At 40.5% G+C, this 20408-nt stretch overlaps 1 protein-coding gene across 4 annotated transcripts in view; it reads right to left on the bottom strand.

The window, feature by feature from the left end:
• KIF16B (kinesin family member 16B) overlaps nt 1–20408 on the bottom strand; it is a 284713-nt gene that overhangs the window by 225939 nt on the left and 38366 nt on the right. For all 4 annotated transcript variants that reach the window (XM_059406507.1, XM_059406508.1, XM_059406510.1 and 1 more), the window contains exons 2-10: nt 19983–20052; nt 17615–17728; nt 11653–11769; nt 9329–9426; nt 8248–8357; nt 5454–5596; nt 3592–3760; nt 3276–3407; nt 1943–2118 (exon numbers count right to left, since the gene is read on the bottom strand). In XM_059406507.1, coding sequence (XP_059262490.1) covers nt 1943–2118; nt 3276–3407; nt 3592–3760; nt 5454–5596; nt 8248–8357; nt 9329–9426; nt 11653–11769; nt 17615–17728; nt 19983–20052 — 1129 coding nt within the window. The remainder of the gene's footprint in view (nt 1–1942; nt 2119–3275; nt 3408–3591; nt 3761–5453; nt 5597–8247; nt 8358–9328; nt 9427–11652; nt 11770–17614; nt 17729–19982; nt 20053–20408) is intronic.

The raw sequence follows: 20408 nt of genomic DNA, 5'->3' as shown, positions 1-20408 counted from the left end.
GGCACTGGCAAATACATAAACTTATTAAAAAGAGGAGCTGATTTTTATTTAGCTGTCCGTAAGCAAATAATGGAACTTTGATGTGAATATTCAGTGAACCATGGAAGCATCTGGAATATCACCAGAATAGAGCAATGTCATCAGAAAAAATTATAGAGATTTTTTTAATGGGCACTTAAGAACACCTGCTTATTTTATTGAGCATCACAAATTTAATTAATTTAGGATAAGCCTGTATTGTCTCACAACAATTTCTAGTTTCATAGTGTAATAAATTATTTTAAATTGGGATTCCTGTTTTTACTATAATGTATTAAGTTTAACAAAGAATTTTATCTTCAATGCATTCTAAAATAGACTTAACTCTCTCTTCCATCTTCACCCTCAAAACTACAGCAACAAAAATACTCCTTTAATTATACCGCGGCCATTGGTCATGAAAGAAGACAAAAGGCCACTGGCACATACAATACCTCTGAAGACATTCCTCAGATAGAATATGTAAAGTTTTAATAACTTAAAGTTTTCTGCCCATATGATAAGGCTCCCTTCAAGGATTTCCTCAGTTTAATTTAAAAAGGCTGTTCTTCCTTTTTTTTTCCTTCATTCCCGTAACTCAGTAAACTATTGAGTACCAGTTGCATCAAGAATTTTCCAAATACTTTCCCTCACAGATAATAGTTTGGGTGATCCTATCACATCACCCCTAAATGTTCACCTCAGATAGGTAATGTTTTAATAACACTGAAAACAAGATCCCAATAACATGGTGTGCAAATTAAAGCAACTATCATGTCACAAGTTAGAGGATCCTGACAGCATCACATACATCTGGGTCATTCACTCTGGCAACTTTCACACACAGGAAAGGCCCACGTCAAAACAGAAAATATACGTGGAGATATTTCTAAGTGCAATGAACAATTCCTATTCAACTGTCATCTGCCATCTTACGGGAAAGAACCACCAGGTATATTTCAGGACACAGGAAACTCAATGAGGTTTTCATCCTGGTGATGGTTTCAGGGGCCAAACCACTTGTACTATGACAAGGGCTTCAAGGGCCATATATTCCTAAATGAAAAGCTGTTCTAGAGAGAGCACTCTGCATTTAAAGAAAAGCATTTTTTTAATGATACACTTAAGGCATCCATATGTGGGTTAAGAAAATGAGAAGAAACGAATCTTTGTTTATTTCTAACTTGACTCTAAGTTGAAGATTTTAAAAAGCTATCCCTGGTCTTCTTTCAAGGGCGGCCTTTCTTCACAACAGCATCTAAAACCAATAAGAACCTAATTCACGCTACTCATCTCCAATTGTAACTCTGTGTGTATACTACGTAGGTTAGCAAGTTCATTGTGAAAAAAAATCAAAGGACAAAGCCCCTTCATTAGAACCCCAAAAGATCCTGAAGTAAGGCCATTTTGACAATCAAGTGAGGCCTCAGGGACAACATCTCAGCCAGCCGCAGGCTTGTCACACATGTCACCGTAACACCATAACCACCCCTGTAATGGGCAATACAAAATAAGATTCAGAAAGGTCCTCAAACAAGTCTTTCATTCTGTTAAAATACATTTTCAAGTCATAAAATGCATGGGTAGAATTTTAAATATTACTCCAAGCACCTCAATTTCCTTCCACTAATGGAGATTATGCTGCTAATCCTATTGCATGCTAAATTTCCATCCATAATTGATAACTATTAGATAGTTAATCATTTCAGGTTTAGTGGATAAAATCTTCCACACAGAGCCCATAATGAATGCAAAGGCCAATGGGAGGGTAATGTAGAGGAGAGACTGGCTAACTCATTCAAAGCTTTACTTAGCACTTATTTACTCAAATCAATACAACGAGTGAGATAATTGTCTCATTAAGATCTAGAAATAGATGTCATTACTCAAAGAAAATTATCCATAAATCTCAGAAAAACCCAACCTGATTCCCTTGAGCAAGCAGCGTTTTCAGTCTGGCTATTTCGGCACGCAGCTCACGGATGAGTTTGACGTTGGTATCCTCATTAATAGTAGGCTTGTTGATGATGTTTTTGGCTCTATTTGCATAGCGAAGAGTACTTAGGGTTTCTCCGTAATTGACATCAGCAGGTGAAATGGCTGTGAAAAATGAATTCAAAAAATAATTTATCCAGCACTCCGTGTATCATTTAACACAAAGTTGGTTCGTAATTTAAAAGTCAGATTAACCCCAGGTCATTGGATAGACTAAATATTCATTGACACAGTAATGAATATTAAAAATTATCTAAGATTTATAGGAAAGGTGCTCACTATACCAAATTAAATGTCATTTTGCTCCCCTTAAGTCTAGAATCAGCCAGCTATCCAACCAACTCTAAAATAAGATATACTCCTCTGTGCTTCAAGGAGTTTCTCTGTTGAAGACACAGGAAGATGATTTCAAGACTACCTGTACATCTCAGTATTACATAGAAATTAAAATACTTTTAAAGGTTTTGGCGAAGGCTACCATCTGTAAAAGTCTAGAGCATGATCATTTTTCAAACAGACAGTAGGTCAGTGTATTCTTCTCTTCTTAAAGTTTGGTGAACTGCCCTCTCCCTCACCACAGCCTGTAGGGCTCAGGAAACTAGATAGTTGTACCCAGGGCACACACCCAAGACAGAGCCCTTTGCTCCAGCATTTATACAAGTCCTGGGGAGTGGCAGAGATGCAAACATGGGAAGAGGAGTAGGGGCAAGCAAAAGTGGAGTTAAAAGTTTCTGAGCTCTCCCTGGCAACTGTCTCCTCTTTGCCCATTTTTCCTTTCTGCTACATTTCTTCCAGTTAGTGATAATGCAGCAGCAACATCTAGAACTGCTACCATTATTTATGTACCTTGTTGTTTTGCCTCTCGATTCCTCATTTAAATTCTACATGTACTGCTTCAGAATAGAAAAACAAAAGTTGGGTTATTTTCACTTTATGTTCCTGTACTGATTTTCTCCTGTGAGCTCATGAAGTGAAAAGCTTCAATCCCATACTTTGAGCAAAGATCGGGTGAGAGTCATTCTACACAAAGTATCCCAGCTTACACAACACACGGCAAGTTTATCTAACTAGTAAATGGGAAGGAGAGTTATTAATAGGATATTGTAGATGGGATCACAGTGACTTTCTTCAAGATAGAAAAATTATTGTTTTTAAAATTTTAAAAAAGGTACTATTTCCCAACGAGACACTTGAAACTTAAACATCGACAGTTAGTTCATATAAAACACTATATGCTGAGGAAAAGAACCTGGAATCCTTACTGGCGATCATGATGGTTTTAGAGTTCCCACCAAGACTGTCTTTCAACAACCAAGTCAAAACAGAATCCCTGTAAGGCACAAAAACTTGCTTCTTCTTCACGAGAGGGTTTGCCGCATCCTGAGATAAGTCGGCTGCACAGAAGAAAAAGAGAAAAAGGAAAAAAAAAAAACCTAGTGATGTTTTTCGCTCTAATTTGGCTTCAGAAAACCTTAAGGCTATAAACTCGCTCTGTAACACAAACATTAAACATAATTGCTTCATGCTAATACAGTATGGCGAAGAGTAAGAGGCAGCAGGGGACGAGCAAAAACCCACCTAAGGCAGAAATGACATTTCCCAGAGTCACGAGGGATTTGTTAATATTCCCCCCTTCCTTCAGTCTGACCCCAGTGGCACCAGTGGCGTCTGCGCGCTCACTTCCAGCAAGATCGACTAGGTGGATCTTACTCACGGTTTCACACGGCATTTCAGAATCAAATTTTGCCTGCAGCAAAACATAAAAGCAAAATTGAAGGGATGTAAAGAGCACTGATGTTGTTTGTGATACAAATCCTAATTATTTTCCACTCCTCACTGTGATCTCTCAGGGTAGGGTTGTTTTTCGTTTTTTGCATTTTTGGTTTTTTTTAATCTTGTTATTTCATAGGCCTTCTCACTGATTACAGAAACTTCCAGATGAAACTGAATACAACACAAGTCTACCATATGTCATTCTTAAACTTTCTGAAGAACTATTCCATTACTGCAATCACTCGGTTGTTCCCAACAAAGCCTATTGAGTCTGACTGTGGCAGAACAGGACGCAAGTCACTGAGGGCACTCGCAAAGAAAAAAGAAGTAAACAACTAGTTTTGTTCTCATCTAGAATCTTCAGCATTCCAAGCACAAGGGCTCTCCAAAATGGGATAAATGTAGACAGTTATGTAAAAGATAATTTGGTGATTATTCAATGTTAAAACTTGTTTCACAAATTATAAAAAACTAAAAACCTTAAATAATGTATTCTTTGATTCTGAATTCTACCAAAATTTTACGCTCCCTAAGACTTTTAAACTACATTTAACAGTCTAAACCAAAATGCCAAAAAGAAATTAATATAGTTTGATAGAAATATAAGCCTCTTACAAACTAGGGATGGCACAACCTAATCTACATTAACCAGAAAGGAGAAAATCAAAAAGCAAATCAAAAAGCAAAGACCTGGGCACCTGCATGTCTCGGTGGGTTAAGCGTTGCCTTTGGCTCAGGTCATGATCCCAGGGGTTTGGGATCAGGCCCCACACAGGGCTCCCTGCTCAGCGGGGAACCTGCTTCTCCCATTCCTCCCTCCCTGCCCCCGCCCCTGTCAAATACATAAATCAATCTTTAAAAAACAAAAACAGAATCTTTTTAAAATCTTTAAAAAACAAAACAAAGATCTAACTAAAGGTAAAGATGTGAAGGGATTTGTTCTGATTGACCTTTGAGAATTTTTTTATTTTCTTTGCTCTGTGATCCCCTCCTTCATTAAACACTATCTTTTTGTATCTGATATGTTCAATGGTTAATATAGGTCAGGGCATCCCCAAACTCCTAACACATGTGGAAGCCCCGAGGACCCTCTGTACACGTTTGCATTCATCTGTTCTACTGGCCTAGGTCTTAAAATAGTTACCCTCAATAATTTCCACACATATTCAAAATGCTCCCCACCTCCTGATCAAAATGAGTTCTTACATCAATACTTAAAAATGTCAGTTGCCCTTTAATATCGTTCTCATAATCCTACTCAACATTGTAGGGTGAGTGCCATGGAGCGATAATGTACCACAATGAGTTACTCACCTTGACCCCCAGCTGGCCTGACTTGGCAATCTATTATCTCCCACAGAGCTCGGAACAATGTAAACTTTGGCTTAATTATGCACAAAGCAAGTTTTTTTTAATGTCTAGAGCAGGGTAGAAGCCTGCTAAGTATTTCTTAAGGGTACACATCTGGACATTTCAAACGACTGTGACTGTAGCCACAGAGAGACTCTGCACACAGCACATGTTCGACTCTAATTAACAAGGAGATGACAGGCAGTCACCTTTGCCTGCTGCTGCTCCTGGTTCAACAATGATCGGTCCTCAGCTGGTGCTAATCACCTGGTAAAGACCGCAGGGATGGAGCCAGCCGGCCCCGCAGCTGCCCTCACCTGAGTGAACTTGATGGTGAAGATGGCATGAGATCTGCTACTGACGTCGTTCATCCCAGTCGCTGCTGTGGTTCGATTGATATTTCCCGCATCCATTAGTTCTTCGACATCACCGTAATTCTGTACTAAATGTTTAGATAAATCTGGAGAAAAAGGAAAGAAAAAAAGTGTGGAAGGGGGGCTGAGGAAATCTGCCTAATCTCTAGTAAACAGAGTAAGAAATTTACCTCTCTGACAGAACACATGACTGAACAGATCCGTTAACCTGTTTAGAGATCTCACTTGTTCTACGCTGTGGTAGTTTATAATACAGACCCAAGGGCTGGGACCGTCTAGGATCAAAGCCCAATCTGCCACCCACTAGTGGACTTACATTGTTACGTGTGAGTCAATTAACCTCACTGAGCTCAGTTGCCTCTAATAACGCGTACCTGTATGGTAAGTATTGGCTATTATCATTAACCTCATGAGCACCAGTCAGAGCAAGGTAAATACAAACACTACCTTCATGCCAAACCAGAGAGCATCTTCTTATTTCTTTAAAAACATTTTTTATTCATTTCTGGGGAACATTCATATGGTTCTAAAATCGAAGCCTACAAAAGGTATACTATGTAAAGGGTCTCGCTGACCCCCATCCTAAGTTAGCTCCACACTTCCCTTCTGTCAGGTAACCCAGTGTTATTAGTTTATCCATACCCTTCTAGAAATAACCCATACATACACATAAAACCATCTTCTTGCCCCTTTCAAACATGGCAGCATGCCATAAGCATTGTTTTGCATCCTGCTTGCTTCTATGTCATAATAACTGAAGAATATTCTCTATCAGTTAAGATGATTCCTCACTCATTTATATGGCTGAAGAGCGTACAACTGTATGCAGGTACCATACCCAATTTAACCAGTCTCCTGTTGAGACCATAGATGGTTGTTTACATTTTGTTTCCAATTACAAGTAACACTACTACAAATAATCTTGTACAAAAGTCTTTTCAAATATGTGTGAATATTTCTGCAGAGTAAATTCTTAAGGGCCAAAGTGCTAGATCCAAGCACATTTGAAATTTTGATGGATATTGCAAAATTGTCATCCACAGAAGGCAATTTATACCCAGCAGTAGCAACATATGAGACTGCCCATCTCCCAACACTGTCTTATCAGGCTTACTTACCAGGGATAGGTAATAAATGTTATCTTGAAGACTGTTTTGTTTTGTTCTGTTTTTCTCTGAGTATGAGTGAAGCTGAGCATTATTCCCTCCATTTAAAAACCACCTGCATTTCCATTTCTGTGAACAGTCTATCCACATCCTGTGTTCATTTTTCTACTTGGCTGTTGACTCTGCTGTTAGTTAGTTATAGGATCTCTTTATAGATTAGGGAAATTAGTCCTCTGTCTGAAACTTTGATTGAAAAGATTTTCCCCAATTTGTAAGTTGTCCTTTCACTTTGCTGATGGTGTTTCTGCCGAGTCTTATTATTTTACCATTTCAAACTTAATACTCTTATTTCACGGTTTTCTGAGTTGTTTTGTTTTGGTTTTGGTTTCTGAGTTTTAAGTGAAATTTTTTAAAGGACTTCCCTTCTCCAGATTTCTGGAAAAATAGTTAACCCATAGTTCCTTATACTCATTTTACTATGTCACTTTTGACATTAAAATCTTTGTTCCATTTGCCATTTCTCCTGGTATAGAAATGGAGTATGGTACCAATTTACTCTTTTTTTTCCCCTCCCAGGCAGCTTAACAACCAATATTCCTCCAATGTTTGAATATCAGATTTATTAGAAACTACATCCCCCTAAGTCTCTATATCAGATTCTGGATGTTTTCCCCTGTTTGATTATTCTGTCTTTTTATAAACCAGCTTTATAATATGTTTTAGCATCTGATAAGACAATTAAAGAGAAGCATGAAGGCACAGTTTGCCTAAAAGCTATTAACAATAATAGCTATTCCACGCTTCACAAAACAAATGCCTAGTTACACAACTTACTTTGGGCATAAAATGCAAAATTTCAATTGGAAATTTAATAAAATGCCGATGGAGTCCTGTCAGTACAGTTGGTATCACTAGGTGAAAAAGACAACCTAACAAGGAACACCTTTTTAAGCCCAGGACCAGTTCTTAGCCCTGTCTCCAACGAGACACAGATGAAGGACAAGAACCAGAGGAAACCACCTTTCTGGATGTGATTCCTATGGTCAGCCACAACTCAGCCACCTCTGCAAGTCAGCTGAGTAGCTGCATTTATCAAGACAGCCTTAAACATAGCCTATATGTGTGAATACTTAGCAAGGACCAGCCCTTGGCCCAGAATTTCTTATAACACAGCCAGTGTTATCACAACACAGATGCTGAGGACCACAGCACAGGAAACTCTGTTAGTGCTCTTCCATTAAGGTAAGAAGTCTTAGAATCTTGTTATGTTCCTAAGTTACCTTTAAGGTCACTAAAAACATAGCACTGAGACACAAGGCCATGTGAAGAGACAGCTTTTAGGGCTGCTTATGCTGCCTGAGAACACTGGAAAACAAATTTCCAGAGAGTTCTTCTCCTGAGAGCCAGAGGAAATCTACTGGCAAGTCCACGAAATCAGTGACTGGCCAGTGAAGTATAAATTCACACTAATGACACTAATGACAGCTGTAGTGACAGCATGTCAGTTTTACTAGAATAAAATGCCAAAGATAAAGAAACTTTTCACATCTCACCATTATCTTGTGTTTTTCCCCTGAAACTATTGTTTTTACACAAATTCTCAAGAAGAACAAAGCTGTGTTCACTCTTACCCTCAACATACGGTCCTTCTTTTGGATGCTCTCGGACTCTTAGATTGAAGGTTTTGGATGACTTCCGCCTAAGTAGATCTCTCACACGTTCATTATAAATTTCCAAGTAACTAAAAATTTTAAATAGGACTGAACTCAGTAAAATGATTTCAGACACTAATATAACAACAAAACAATAAGAGCAGCAACATATATTCATGGGTGTGGCTATTTATCAGGTACTAGGCTTAGTACAGTAAGTGGATTTTTTCATTTAATCCATATGACAGCCCAGAGGCAAGTACTACTATTATCCCATTTTACAGATGAGGTTATAGAGGTTCAGAGTTTTTTTTAAACAACTTGTCCAAGGCCACACAGCCACTAAGAGGTCAGGCAGCCATAAGGACCCCCAATTGCTATGTCTGTCATCAAAACCAAAGAGAAGACTGGCTCCCCACCAAGTTTTAATTTCAAGGAGAAAAAAAAACAAAACACCTCAACCATCCAGATTTATTTAAAGATTAGCTGTACAGTGATCCTACAAACACAAAGAATAAAACAAACTTTATTCAGATAACAGAAGAAGGCAAGTGAACGGGGTACACACTTAAAAGTCAAAAACTCGGGCGCCTGGGTAGCTCAGTGGGTTAAGCCGCTGCCTTCGACTCAGGTCATGATCTCAGGGTCCTGGGATCAAGGCCCGCATCGGGCTCTCTGCTCAGCAGGGAGCCTGCTTCCCTCTCTCTCTGCCTGCCTCTCCATCTACTTGTGATTTCTCTCTGTCAAATAAATAAATAAAATCTTAAAAAAAAAAAAAAGTCAAAAACGCATTCTATTTGCAATAAACATCCTATGTCAGAGTTTCTGACCAAGCAGGATTACTTCTGCTAGCCTCCCCAAATCCTAATCCAAACTGCACCCAAGAAAGTCACTGAAAACAGACACATTTTAAACTTTGCTTCTAGCTCTGACAGTATAGGAGGGGAAAATGCTTCCTGCCTTCAGGAATCCAAAGGCTTTATCCTTTATCTACTCCTCGTGCCTGGGAAGAAACTCCAACCAAGCTCACACACACAGCTACTCAGCCCACGGGCCCTACCTGACTTCCGTTCGAAAAGACGCTTCATCCCATCTGGTGGTTTCATTTATCTGACTGAAGAGCCCTTCACAGATCCGAGGTATTAAGCCAGAATCACCCTGCAGTGGGAAGGAAGAATGCCACAGCTGTCACTTGAAATAAAAGCAACTGATGGCTGAATCTGCAATTTGCCAGAGTGGGTTTAGACTCAAGGGACCTGCACATCAACCCCAGGCCTACCACCGCAGCACCCCAAATACACCATTTACACCCTCAGGACTGCTCCCTAGTCTCTAAAATGAGAGGACAGAGCTTTCTAACTTGTACATGCTAGGTCTAGAGTAATATACAGTTATCAGCTCTCAATCAGTTAAATCCTGACTTGAAAACATAGATCTATTCCTTAAACTTTCCAACAAGGTGGTCTACAGCTATAGAATAAATATGGAAAATCTGATCGGGTCAAATGACCAAAGGTGAAATATACATTGAGCAGAAAAGAAAAACACCAATGAGACCTTGGTAAGCACTCAAAGTTGCTGGTAATCTTCTTAACCCTTAGGTGACAGAACCAAATTAAAACATGTATCCTATCCCTCTCCTAATGCACTGATCCCAACTCCGGGCTTCCAAGACAGATTTTAATACGTCATATGACTTCTGTGACGTGGGCATCTTCAGGAGTATTCGTGGGTCAGCTGGCACTTACAAGCTGATGAACCTAGAACGATGTTAAAGATGAGGCCAAGTGTTCTTGCTAGGAAACCAAAACTTCAGAGCTTCATGTTTCCTTCCGAAGACCCTCCCTACCTTCACCCAACATGCCACCCTCCCCCAAACAAAAAACACCATCACAGCATTAAGAGAACTTTTTTCCCCTACACCATTAAGTTGGTACCAATTCTTACCATGGAAAATAGGGTGTTTTGTCATTTTTTTTTTATGTTGTTGTGCCTTTAAAAAAACAAAATAAAAAAGGAAGACCCAAACAGTGCTCAACTAACTATAAGGTCAGAGAAAAACAGGTGTGATTTGGGAGTGCTTTAAGAATGTTTAACTTAATGTAAAAGAGCTACTAGCAGATCAACATGCAAATTTCATTTTTAGAGAAGGCTTTTTTTTTTGCAAAGCCACAGTGGGAAACTAGGAAGGGAAAAGTAATGATAAAAAGAAATGTGAAACTCCTGAAACTAACGGCTTGCTCTCCCATGTATTCTTCCATGCTGTTCAGCACTGAGGAGTCACTGCACAGCATTTATCTATTTCTCCTGTGAAGGAAAAGCCTGAATTTAAAAGCCAGCTCATAGGCACTCAAATGTTTCCATCTGGAAAGACCCACCCTCCTTTAATGCACTACTACTATTCTGGGGTGCCTGGGTGGCTCAGTTGGTTAAGCATCTGCCTTTGGCTCAGGACATGATCCCAGGGTCCCAGGATCGAGCCCCACATCTGGTTTCCCTGCTCAGAGAGGAGTCTGCTTCTCTTCCTCCCTCTGCCCCTCACCCTGCTCGTTCTCTCTCAAATAGATATACATAACATCTTTTTTTAAAAATGCACTACCACAACTTCTGTAAACCACCAAACCTCTGGCATTTAAGACCCACTGCCTGCCAGCAGGAAGCCCTTTGATTCCCGGCTGGAACCTCCACAGCTAGAAGAGGTCATAGGTCTGACAGGCAATGAGGAGAGCTTTCATTATGATATAAATAAAACACACCAGCACTATCTAGATCTGGAGAAAACACGGAACGAGATAAAGTACCTGCAATAATGTCTAGTTTTTAACTCCTCTGTATTTTGGGGCAAATATAACTTTAATGTCTGTTAGTTTATATAGCATAACTACTAAACCCCACATACTCCACAACTAGATAGACTCTATGTAAACAGCGTAATTCTCTTTTTATGTATATGCTGAGGTTATGTAGTGCCTTTCCACCAGAGATATTTTTTTTTAACATTTCTCTTGAGGAAAATATGTTTTGAATAATTTTAAAAAGAACGGAGTTCAGTAATTTTATTCAAACTGTTGTGTTGGCAGAAAAAAAGAATAAATTACTTATGGGCCCAGCATACTTTTTTGATAAGATTATAAAGCCTTTAAAAACAGAAAACGAACTGAGACTTGCATCCATTATTCATGCTTATAAGCTTAAAACTATTTCTAATTTAAAATCTCTCAAAGGAAATTTAGTCCAACTTATTACTGAGTTTTATCTTATTGCTAAAGAATGATCAGAACATGAAAAGCAAGTTAGTACAGACCAAGTAGATAAAAGAGATAATTCTATCAGTCCAAAGAGAGATAATGAGAAATTTTCTTCCCACAGTGTAAAACAACGTACAGAATTTCCCATCATAGTGTATGACTTTCCCGATCCAGTTTGCCCATATGCAAAGACACAAGCATTATAACCTTCAAATGCAGACTTCACGACATCTGTGCCGAGGGTTTTGAAAATCTGAAAGCAGAAAAAAACAGATACACACACACAAAAGACACAATTACCATGGATTTTTAATAAAAAGCCCCTTCAATGTTGACAATATTTTTGAACGCTACTTTCGTCTTATAAGGATTACGCCACATAAATAAATCATCACAGAACTATTAACAGAATATGTATATACCCCAGTTTTTAATCAAAAGGAAACTTTTTAAGGAAGCAAAAAGCAACCCCATCCTTTTTCCTACTGAACAAAAAATTCCTGAAATAAAAAAAGTGTAAACAAGGCCAAGTAACAATCATGTCTAAGAAGCAAAGATGATTTTTAAAGCATGATGATTTACCATTTCAGAATTAAATAAACTTATGGAGTTACTCATTCTATCAGAGCTTCCAGAAACTAAATACTCAAAACCTGAAAATCACAGCTGCCAGAAGTTACTGCTCAAACCATGCCAAATCAAGGCCGTCATTTAAGGGCCCAGCTATCCATCAGAATCAGTCTCAGAAGGTTGTCTGAGAGCTGAGGGGTGAGCAGGTGTGAATGAGGCTGGGATGGTCGGGCTCCCCTGTGTCAGAGGCCAGATGCTCCTTCCTATTTGAAGGTTTGCCCAGGTTGGAGAGGGCAGGGAGATGAGCTGCGTGGGGCCCTGGGGTTGCACCTACAATGGTCTGAGTCCATGGCTGTCACACCACGTAACTGAAGGGGAATACTCTGGGGAATGAGAGAGTGTGAAGGACAAATACTTCACCCAGACAGCTGATGTAAATGAGGCCAGTGGAGATGTGTGGCCATCCTAGGTACACAGAGTTGGGAAGGGAACCAACCAGAACTTTTTCCAAACCCCACGAGCCTTCAAGCTGCCTCCTGTCTTCTCGGACCAATAGGCACACTAAGGCCACATAAAACACCTCCCTGCTTCAAAAACAAGGCGCGTCAGCAGCTGAAGAAACATCATGAAGCAGCATGATTAGGTTCTTGTCAGAGCCAGGAACAGGTGAGGCACTATGTTGTGGGATCACCACAGTCCAGCTGGGAGCCTCATCAACCCCTCAGGAGTGTTCAGTCTCTTTGAGTGATGCTGGATTAGATAAACTTGAAACCCAGGATCTCTCCTGCAGGAGCTAAGCCCTCCAGCCACCCCCTAGATAGCGCCAATGAACACCAGTCCTCTGGATCTCAGCTCCACGTAAACCATCCCTGTTAATAATACAGCCTGGCATCCAAGGACAAAATAATAGCACAGCCAACCAGACTTTGGCTTTCTTCAGGCACCACCTTGCCGCCATCTTGCTTGGACTTTGTTTTCTCAGTTTCTTGGTCAAAGATTTACAAACTATCCTTTCAATGAAGTCACTTCCAAAATGACCGGTCTCATTCATGCTGTTCATTTGTATCCTCTCTTTAAGAGAGGCTGCTTTCTAGTCCTACTCTCAAATTCTGCCTGACTTACTCGACTCTCAACAATGACAGCAGATGACACTGTGTTCACATACTAGTCCTCATAAAATGCTACTAGATGGGTGGCATCACTTAGGTCCCACTTCAGGGAGAAAAGTCAGATGAGTGAGCATATACAGTGAGTGGCAGAGTTGGGATTTACACCTGGGCACTTTTGACCCCCAAAACTGTGCTTCTAAAGACTTTATCACTATGTGGCCTCTTCTCACATCCTTGACATCAGCCACAAAGCCCCAGCCCTCCCTGAAAGGACCTCCTCCCATAAACTGTGAAGAAGTAGCCCAGAATCCCAGGGAGACTTACAGGTCCAGACCACCCATCCAAGGTTAGTTTTCAACACTGTATATGAAATATGAGAAGAAGCTCTAAATTTTTCATCAATTCTGATTATACAAATGGTAAAAGTTATCTATCATTTTTACCATGTCACAGGGTGCCACTGGATAGGAAGAACAGCCTTACATAAACTTCCCAAAGAATAAGAGATGAATCTTCTATAATACCTTTGCCTGAGGCTAAAGCAAAGTCATAGAAAATATATTTAAATCAAACCCCAAACTTTTCAAAGTAAAACACTTTCAAGGGTTAAAATCCCACCCACCATTTTAGTATAACCTATTTTCCAGAAAACTGATTCAGCTTGAGTTCTCTGAGAGACTTGGGGGCCCAGAGTGTGTGGAAGTAGGGGGTGGGGGGGACATGGTAGACATTACTGCAAAACAGGCCTAGAATATGCAGGTCTGGAGATGCTGAGACCCAGGCCAGGCTCAGTCTCAGCTTCAAGTAACCCACCCAAAGTTGCCCCAGGACCCAGAGAAGCAGCAGGACACTGCCCACATCTTCAGGGTTCTTGGCAAGGAAAACAGGCTACCCCACTGCGGCTCCCAGTCAAAGCAAGGTGGGGAGGGAAGGGCTGCTTTGTGAGACCTACGACCTGCCTTCCCCCACTGGCATCAGAAACCCTGCTGAGATCCTCACCTGGCCAGGTGACCCAAAATTCCCCTTGCTACTTGCCTCAGCACAGATTTTCAAGCTGATTTCCAGGTCATTCAAGGCATCACAGGGCCTCACTTGAGGGAAACTGCCCACAAGAGGGCACTGTTAAAACAAAAGACTCACCCCTGCAGTTTGTCAACAAGGAGATTGTAGGTTTCAAGTTACTCCAGGGTTGAATCAAGGAACAGGCTGTGTGAGATCAAAGCCTCCCTTTCCATGAGAAAAATTAGACCTTATTTAATGGTCTTTAATTTATGTGAGTATAGACTTAAATCACGCAGTGATTTTTTTTCTACATCTAAAATTAATTTGTAAGAAATATTGCTGGTCATCTTATTTGGTATTCGTTTAATGGTAAAGGAAACTTGAGTTGAACTATAATAACAGGCATGATACATTTTCTCAACATGCCTTGATACTCAGATGAGAAGGAGAAGACAACCGACCATCATGCTAAGCTTGCATCTTCCCCTATCAATAGCTGGGATACGACCTGACAGCTGAAATCCTGTGCCAGATGAGGCAGCATAAAAACTTTAATCAATAGTCAAAACTGAAGCTCTTTTTAACATTAGGGGTGAGGGAAGATGACCCATCTGTCTAATAGAGTGTTTAAAAAAAAAAAACAGGTATTTTTCTGTATCTATGCTGATTTTATTAACATGTGATCCTGCTAGAAAGTAGTATTTACTAACACATCTCCTACTTTTTTAGTTTTGTAATTTAATGGAACAACGTCAGGTTATTCATCTATAACCATATAAATAAAGTCGAAAAACCCAAAACACCTGAGAAGAGACGCTACTACGCATCCACCTGAAGCATGGAAATTATCCCTATCAGTTAGAAGGTTTTCACAAACAAAAACTATTTTTAAACCCAGAGCATTTATTTTTAATTTCCAAAAAAGCTAAACTTGTTCCTGCTTCCCTGATCTTGACTCTTGTAGAACCAGGAAATGTCATCTGTTCCTGTAAATTAACCACCATCTGTAAACGAGTTCTGTCAGTCAGCAAATGCTTACTGAGCATCTCCAGTGTGCCAGGCCTGGCTGTCACACACCGCTCTTGTTGCTCCCACTGTGGACTTTCCCTCCACACAGCCCTCCATTCCCAAAAGGCCTCCAACTCAAGTTAAATAACGAGGAAAATCCAGCCACTCATTGGGTAAATTAGAAGTGGAAACTTCACAGCTCTTCATCCGTCCTCTGTGGAAGACAGCCTGAAGAATGAACTGGCTTTTCCCTTAACAAAATCCCTCACACCAGCCACCTCATTCCTATTCCACTATTAATGCCAAAATCTGGATTCCAGTACCTGTAACATTCTATTCCTTACCACACTCTTAGCTACCAATGCTGATTAATCAGCTACTTCAACAGCAAAGTCTTCTGCACCGCTGTTAAAAAAGAAAACCACAAGCCCAAAATGGAGTTACTTATTATTATTGTGTGACTAGGCCACGTCACAAAACCGGGGCTCAACACCTGACCTAATTGCAATTTCAACCTCCCCCGGATATGTAGTCTTAACTGGTCAGCACCAATGCAGTCAGAATTTTCTGGTCAGCACCAATGCAGTAATTTGTCACATGGGCCCTCTCAATCCCCCAAAGGAAGATGAGGTGATCCACCTACTAACATCCTCTACTCTTCCCCGGCGGGGGGGTGGGGGGGGGAGATGATCTTGCCAAAAACAATCCTTTCTTCTCCTTTGCTACTTTTCTGGCCCTGTTTCTGCCTATAAAATCCTTCCATTTGGTACAGCTCTTTGAAGCTCCTTCCTCCTTGCTGGATGGGATGCTGTAGGATTCATGAATCGATGAATAAAAGCCAATTAGATCTTTAAATTTACTTGACTGAATTTTGGTTTTTAACACTACTCACTTATCCATTTATTCATCAACAGGGCTGTCCTACCTATCATTTAGAACAAACCAACCCTTTACTCTTATGTCCTAAAGACCTTCCAGTGGCATCTCCACTGACCTACACGTCAGCCCCAGGACCCCAACTCTGCTACTATTAAGTCGATTAGATCTATGAGCTTGAGCGAGTTATTTAAGCTCACTGAGTCTCTTTGACAAAGAAAAACAGAGTGCTAAAGTTAAATCTGGTCTTGTGAGAATCAAGGGAGACAGGGTATGTGAGTACCGAGCACAGCTGTAAACTCCAAAGCAAACTCAGGCAACATTAATGGCTGGTCCCTCTTTCATACCAGGCAACTCTCTCTCTTTGTGGCTCTCATTCTTATTGCTGTCATCCTTTCTATTTTGCCCTGACACTGAATCCACATGTTCTGGATACAGTCACTCCACCATCTCCTTTGAACAATTCCTCTAAGTTGTCTACATCTTAACACCAACATTTACATTGCTTCAGTAAAGCCAATCACTTCCACAAACTATTTCCTAGCCAACTGTACTTGTCTGATGTCGAGGTGTGTGCAAATGACCTGGGAACCTGCTAAAAATTCAGTGGGTCTGAAATTTTTTCAGTCAAGATTTTGCATTTTTAACACCTACCAGGCAATGCGGTGTTTCTCATACATGGACACATCAAGTTGCAAGCAACTAGACAAGAATACCACTTTAAGGTGCCACCCCATGGATTATAACCCAGAGCAGGCAAAACAGGAATTCTTATCCTAGTAATAAGACATCAGGCCTGAAACAATATATTTAAAGAAGCTGTGAACAAGCCAGGAAGAAGCCCATAATCCTCCTCTCTCACTGGTGCTTCCCCATAACTCTGCTCTGCTCAAACCCCCGCTGGTCCCAGGGACATGCCCTTGCCCTGCTCACATGCAATGGTTTCTCACAAGGATCTTTGGGTCTGTTCCTCTATGCCCATATCACATCCACATTTTAGAAAATAAAAGCCTATAGCACAGGTTTCTTCCACAAACTTCATCTATAGTCTAGATTTTAGAAAATGTCTGGGGGCTGGGGGGAGAGATCCTTCTAGGATCCTTCTTTCTAGAATCCTATAATGATCCTACAGTGATCCACTCACAGCAAATGGGACTTGGGTTTGAACTCCAACTCCTAAAACTCTGCCTCGTGGCAAGACTCAGAGCTGAGTGGCTTGTCTGCCAGACTTAGCAATATACAAATGGTGCCTCCAAATTGCTTTATTTGCCAAGCACCTTCAAAACCGTAGTCATGTCCAAGTTTGGGGGGGGAGGTTATGATCATCATGCTCAAAAGTGAAAAACAAAATCAACTTTGTGTGGACTGAATTCTTCTCAGGCTTAATTAAGATAAAAATGGTGCAACGTAACAAACAAAGCCAAGTTAGCAGAGGCAAATTTTATATAAATTATATTCCCAAAAAATGAGCAAGATGTTTTAAAGAGTTCTTCTCAAAATGAAATCAAAATAAAGATTATGAAAATATCATACCATCTCCTGTGAGACATAATTTTGACTTTTCGGATCAGCAGAATAAAAAGAGAAGTCATAGGTGAAGGTCTTGGTCCGTTCTCTTCCTGAGTCCCCAGTCCCTCCTTCTGGTATCTACAGGGAAAGGATTATGATAATAATGTAAAAGCACTCACAGCTAAATGATCTATCCAATTCAAGAAAAGAAAAGTTCATTAGAACTATACAATGATCACCATTTTTCATATTTACACTCTAAAAAGCATTTACTTCCTCCTGACCATGCCCTGCGTAGGTAGGTAGGTAGGTCAGTTGACTGACTGATCCTGAACTCCTTCCAGCAATCCAGGCTCTCCAGGCTATGACAGAAGGCTACTTTTCTGGAGTTTTTATCATGATTCTCTCATACAAACCCAACACTCCAACCAGACTCGTATTTTTCCCCTAGCTTCAATACTTTTTACTGTTCCCTCCACTTGAAACCACCAGAGTTGGGGTCTGCAGGACTCTAGGGGGTGCTAAACACATGGACTGTGATGTGACTAGAGTCCCTCAAAGTTATACAGTTTGGGGGTGCCTGGGTGGTTCAGTGGATCAAGCCTCTGCCTTCAGCTCAGGTCATGATCTCAGGGTCCTGGGATCGAGCCCTACATTGGACTCTCTGCTCAACAGGGAGCCTGCTTCCCCCTCTCTCTAACTGCTGCTCTGCCTACTTGTGATCTCTCTCTCTCTGTCAAACAAATAAATAAAATCTTAAAAAAAAAGTTATGCAGTTTGGCAGCCCCACTGAAAACTCCAGGTCAGATGCCTCTCTTCCATGAAGCTACCCCTTGGGCACTATATCCAGAAGTAACTGCTGCCACTTCTAACAGACTAGATTCTCCTAGGACCTATTCTATAATGAGTTTATTGCACATGTCCGTGTAGCTTGTCTAACTTGCTATATACCTAAATTGAACCAAAAACCATATTTAAAAATCACCACAAGCCACTAAAGTTTCACAAAGTTCCCTGGACACACGCTGAAAAAATTTAATGAGCACCATATTTTCCAACATAATTCAGATCCTATAAATAAATAATTCCTATGGTTCTTATTGTTAAAATGTTAAAAATTTGGACATCAGTTTTCATTGTATCAGATGAGGAAATGTTTGTAAAACTTTGTCAAAAGGGAACAGAATAATCAAGGAAAACAGATTCAATAACACATCAAGAAGAGATGCATCCAGAGCCAAGGGTCTCTTTGTTCTATTTCGGTAAATATAATCTTTTAATGATTAAGCTTTCACCAAAGCACTGTGAGCGCACAGATACATGAAGCAAAGCAAAGCAAATGTAAGTAACAGGAAGCAAAAGCCAAGTGATGACTGGCGGAAATGGGGGAAGATATGGTAGGTCAAAGGAGGGAAAGCCAAGTAGGGCCAGACAGAGCTAGAAGGTACGAGGATTGTGGTCAGAGAAGACAGAGGGGTCACTAGAGAATGCCTCAGGCAAAGGGACATCAGGGCTTCAAAGGAAGCCTATCAAATTATCCAGAGCACAGCCCAACTGGAAGACAGGAGCATTCCCCAGCTTCTACCACTGGAGATCAAGTGGCACTACTAGGAGACTGGATTTCAAAGCATCCAGTCCCTTGAGCCACAAATTAACAGAAATCCAGTTAGAGACTGATCTGCACTTGGCCATGAGGCAGCAGGCCTCAGAAACCCAAACCTGTAAGTTAGTAACAAACATAGGAGGACAAAGGGGTTGAGTCCATAAAGCACACGATTTATTATTATTAATTTTACACTCTTATCTGTCCCCCCAAATAAAAACGATTCATGGTCCTTAAAAAAATTCACTGACCAAAGGGGGAAAAAATAGGATATTTAACATGCAAAAGGAAGAACATGCCATCCTAGAAAATTCTGGTTTTTTTCAAGTATCTTTTTCAGAAAAAAAAAAAAAAAAATCCATTTTTTAAAAATCTTTCATCCCCTGAGTTTTGAATAATAACACAAGCTCCTCTTGCAAAGTTTACAAAATATGATTATTTTCATTAAGAATGGAAACCAATCTAGGACCAACACTTAATGATTCACAGAATTCAGCCAATCGCCAAGCTAAGGATCTACCACAGGATATAGGATAACAATGCTGAGTCTGGGTTAAACCCGTGAGCTCACACACCAGGACTGAGGTCAGATGAAACCAGGGATAGAAGAGGAGACAGAGCATCACCCTTTTGCTTCACGGATGATCCCTAGCCAAGTGCAAGCTGATGCGGGTAGTTGAACTGAGAAGGAGGGGAAAGGAAATGGCAGATGTGTCTCATTTACCAACAGATCATTCTGACAATAAAACAAACTGGAGGCGCTCGGGGCAAGGCCAGGTTGCTACTTGCCTTTAAGTTTGTGATTGTTGTTTTGCTTTTCTCCATTTGAATAATGAATTTGGCTTCCAAGTCCTTTTCCCTGCAACACAAATAATTCAGTACTAGTTAGGAGAGAAAAGATTGTTTGGAAAACATTTGTTTTATTTACTTTTTACATATGGGGGTTTGTTTTTAAATGGCATATGAAGCACAATCTGTGGTCCCACTCCTCCCAAATCCTTACTAATATAAACACAAAGACACACAAAACAGATGCCACCATCAAAAAACTTAAGACTGACAAATAGTGTGTTCTCAAAACCTGGAAGAATTTCTAACTGTGAGCCAAAAGGAGTGTAAATTAAATGACAGAAACTGTGGAAGGCTGTGTGACTCATGAAAGAAGCCATGCTTCCCCCCCCCCCCCCCCCCCCCCCCCCCCCCCCCCCCGCCCCC

Source organism: Mustela nigripes, chromosome 7 (genome assembly GCF_022355385.1).
Source record: "Mustela nigripes isolate SB6536 chromosome 7, MUSNIG.SB6536, whole genome shotgun sequence".
Taxonomy (NCBI): domain Eukaryota; kingdom Metazoa; phylum Chordata; class Mammalia; order Carnivora; family Mustelidae; genus Mustela; species Mustela nigripes.
The sequence above is the reverse complement of the archived record's forward strand: the minus strand, read 5'-3'. Positions and strand labels throughout refer to the sequence as shown.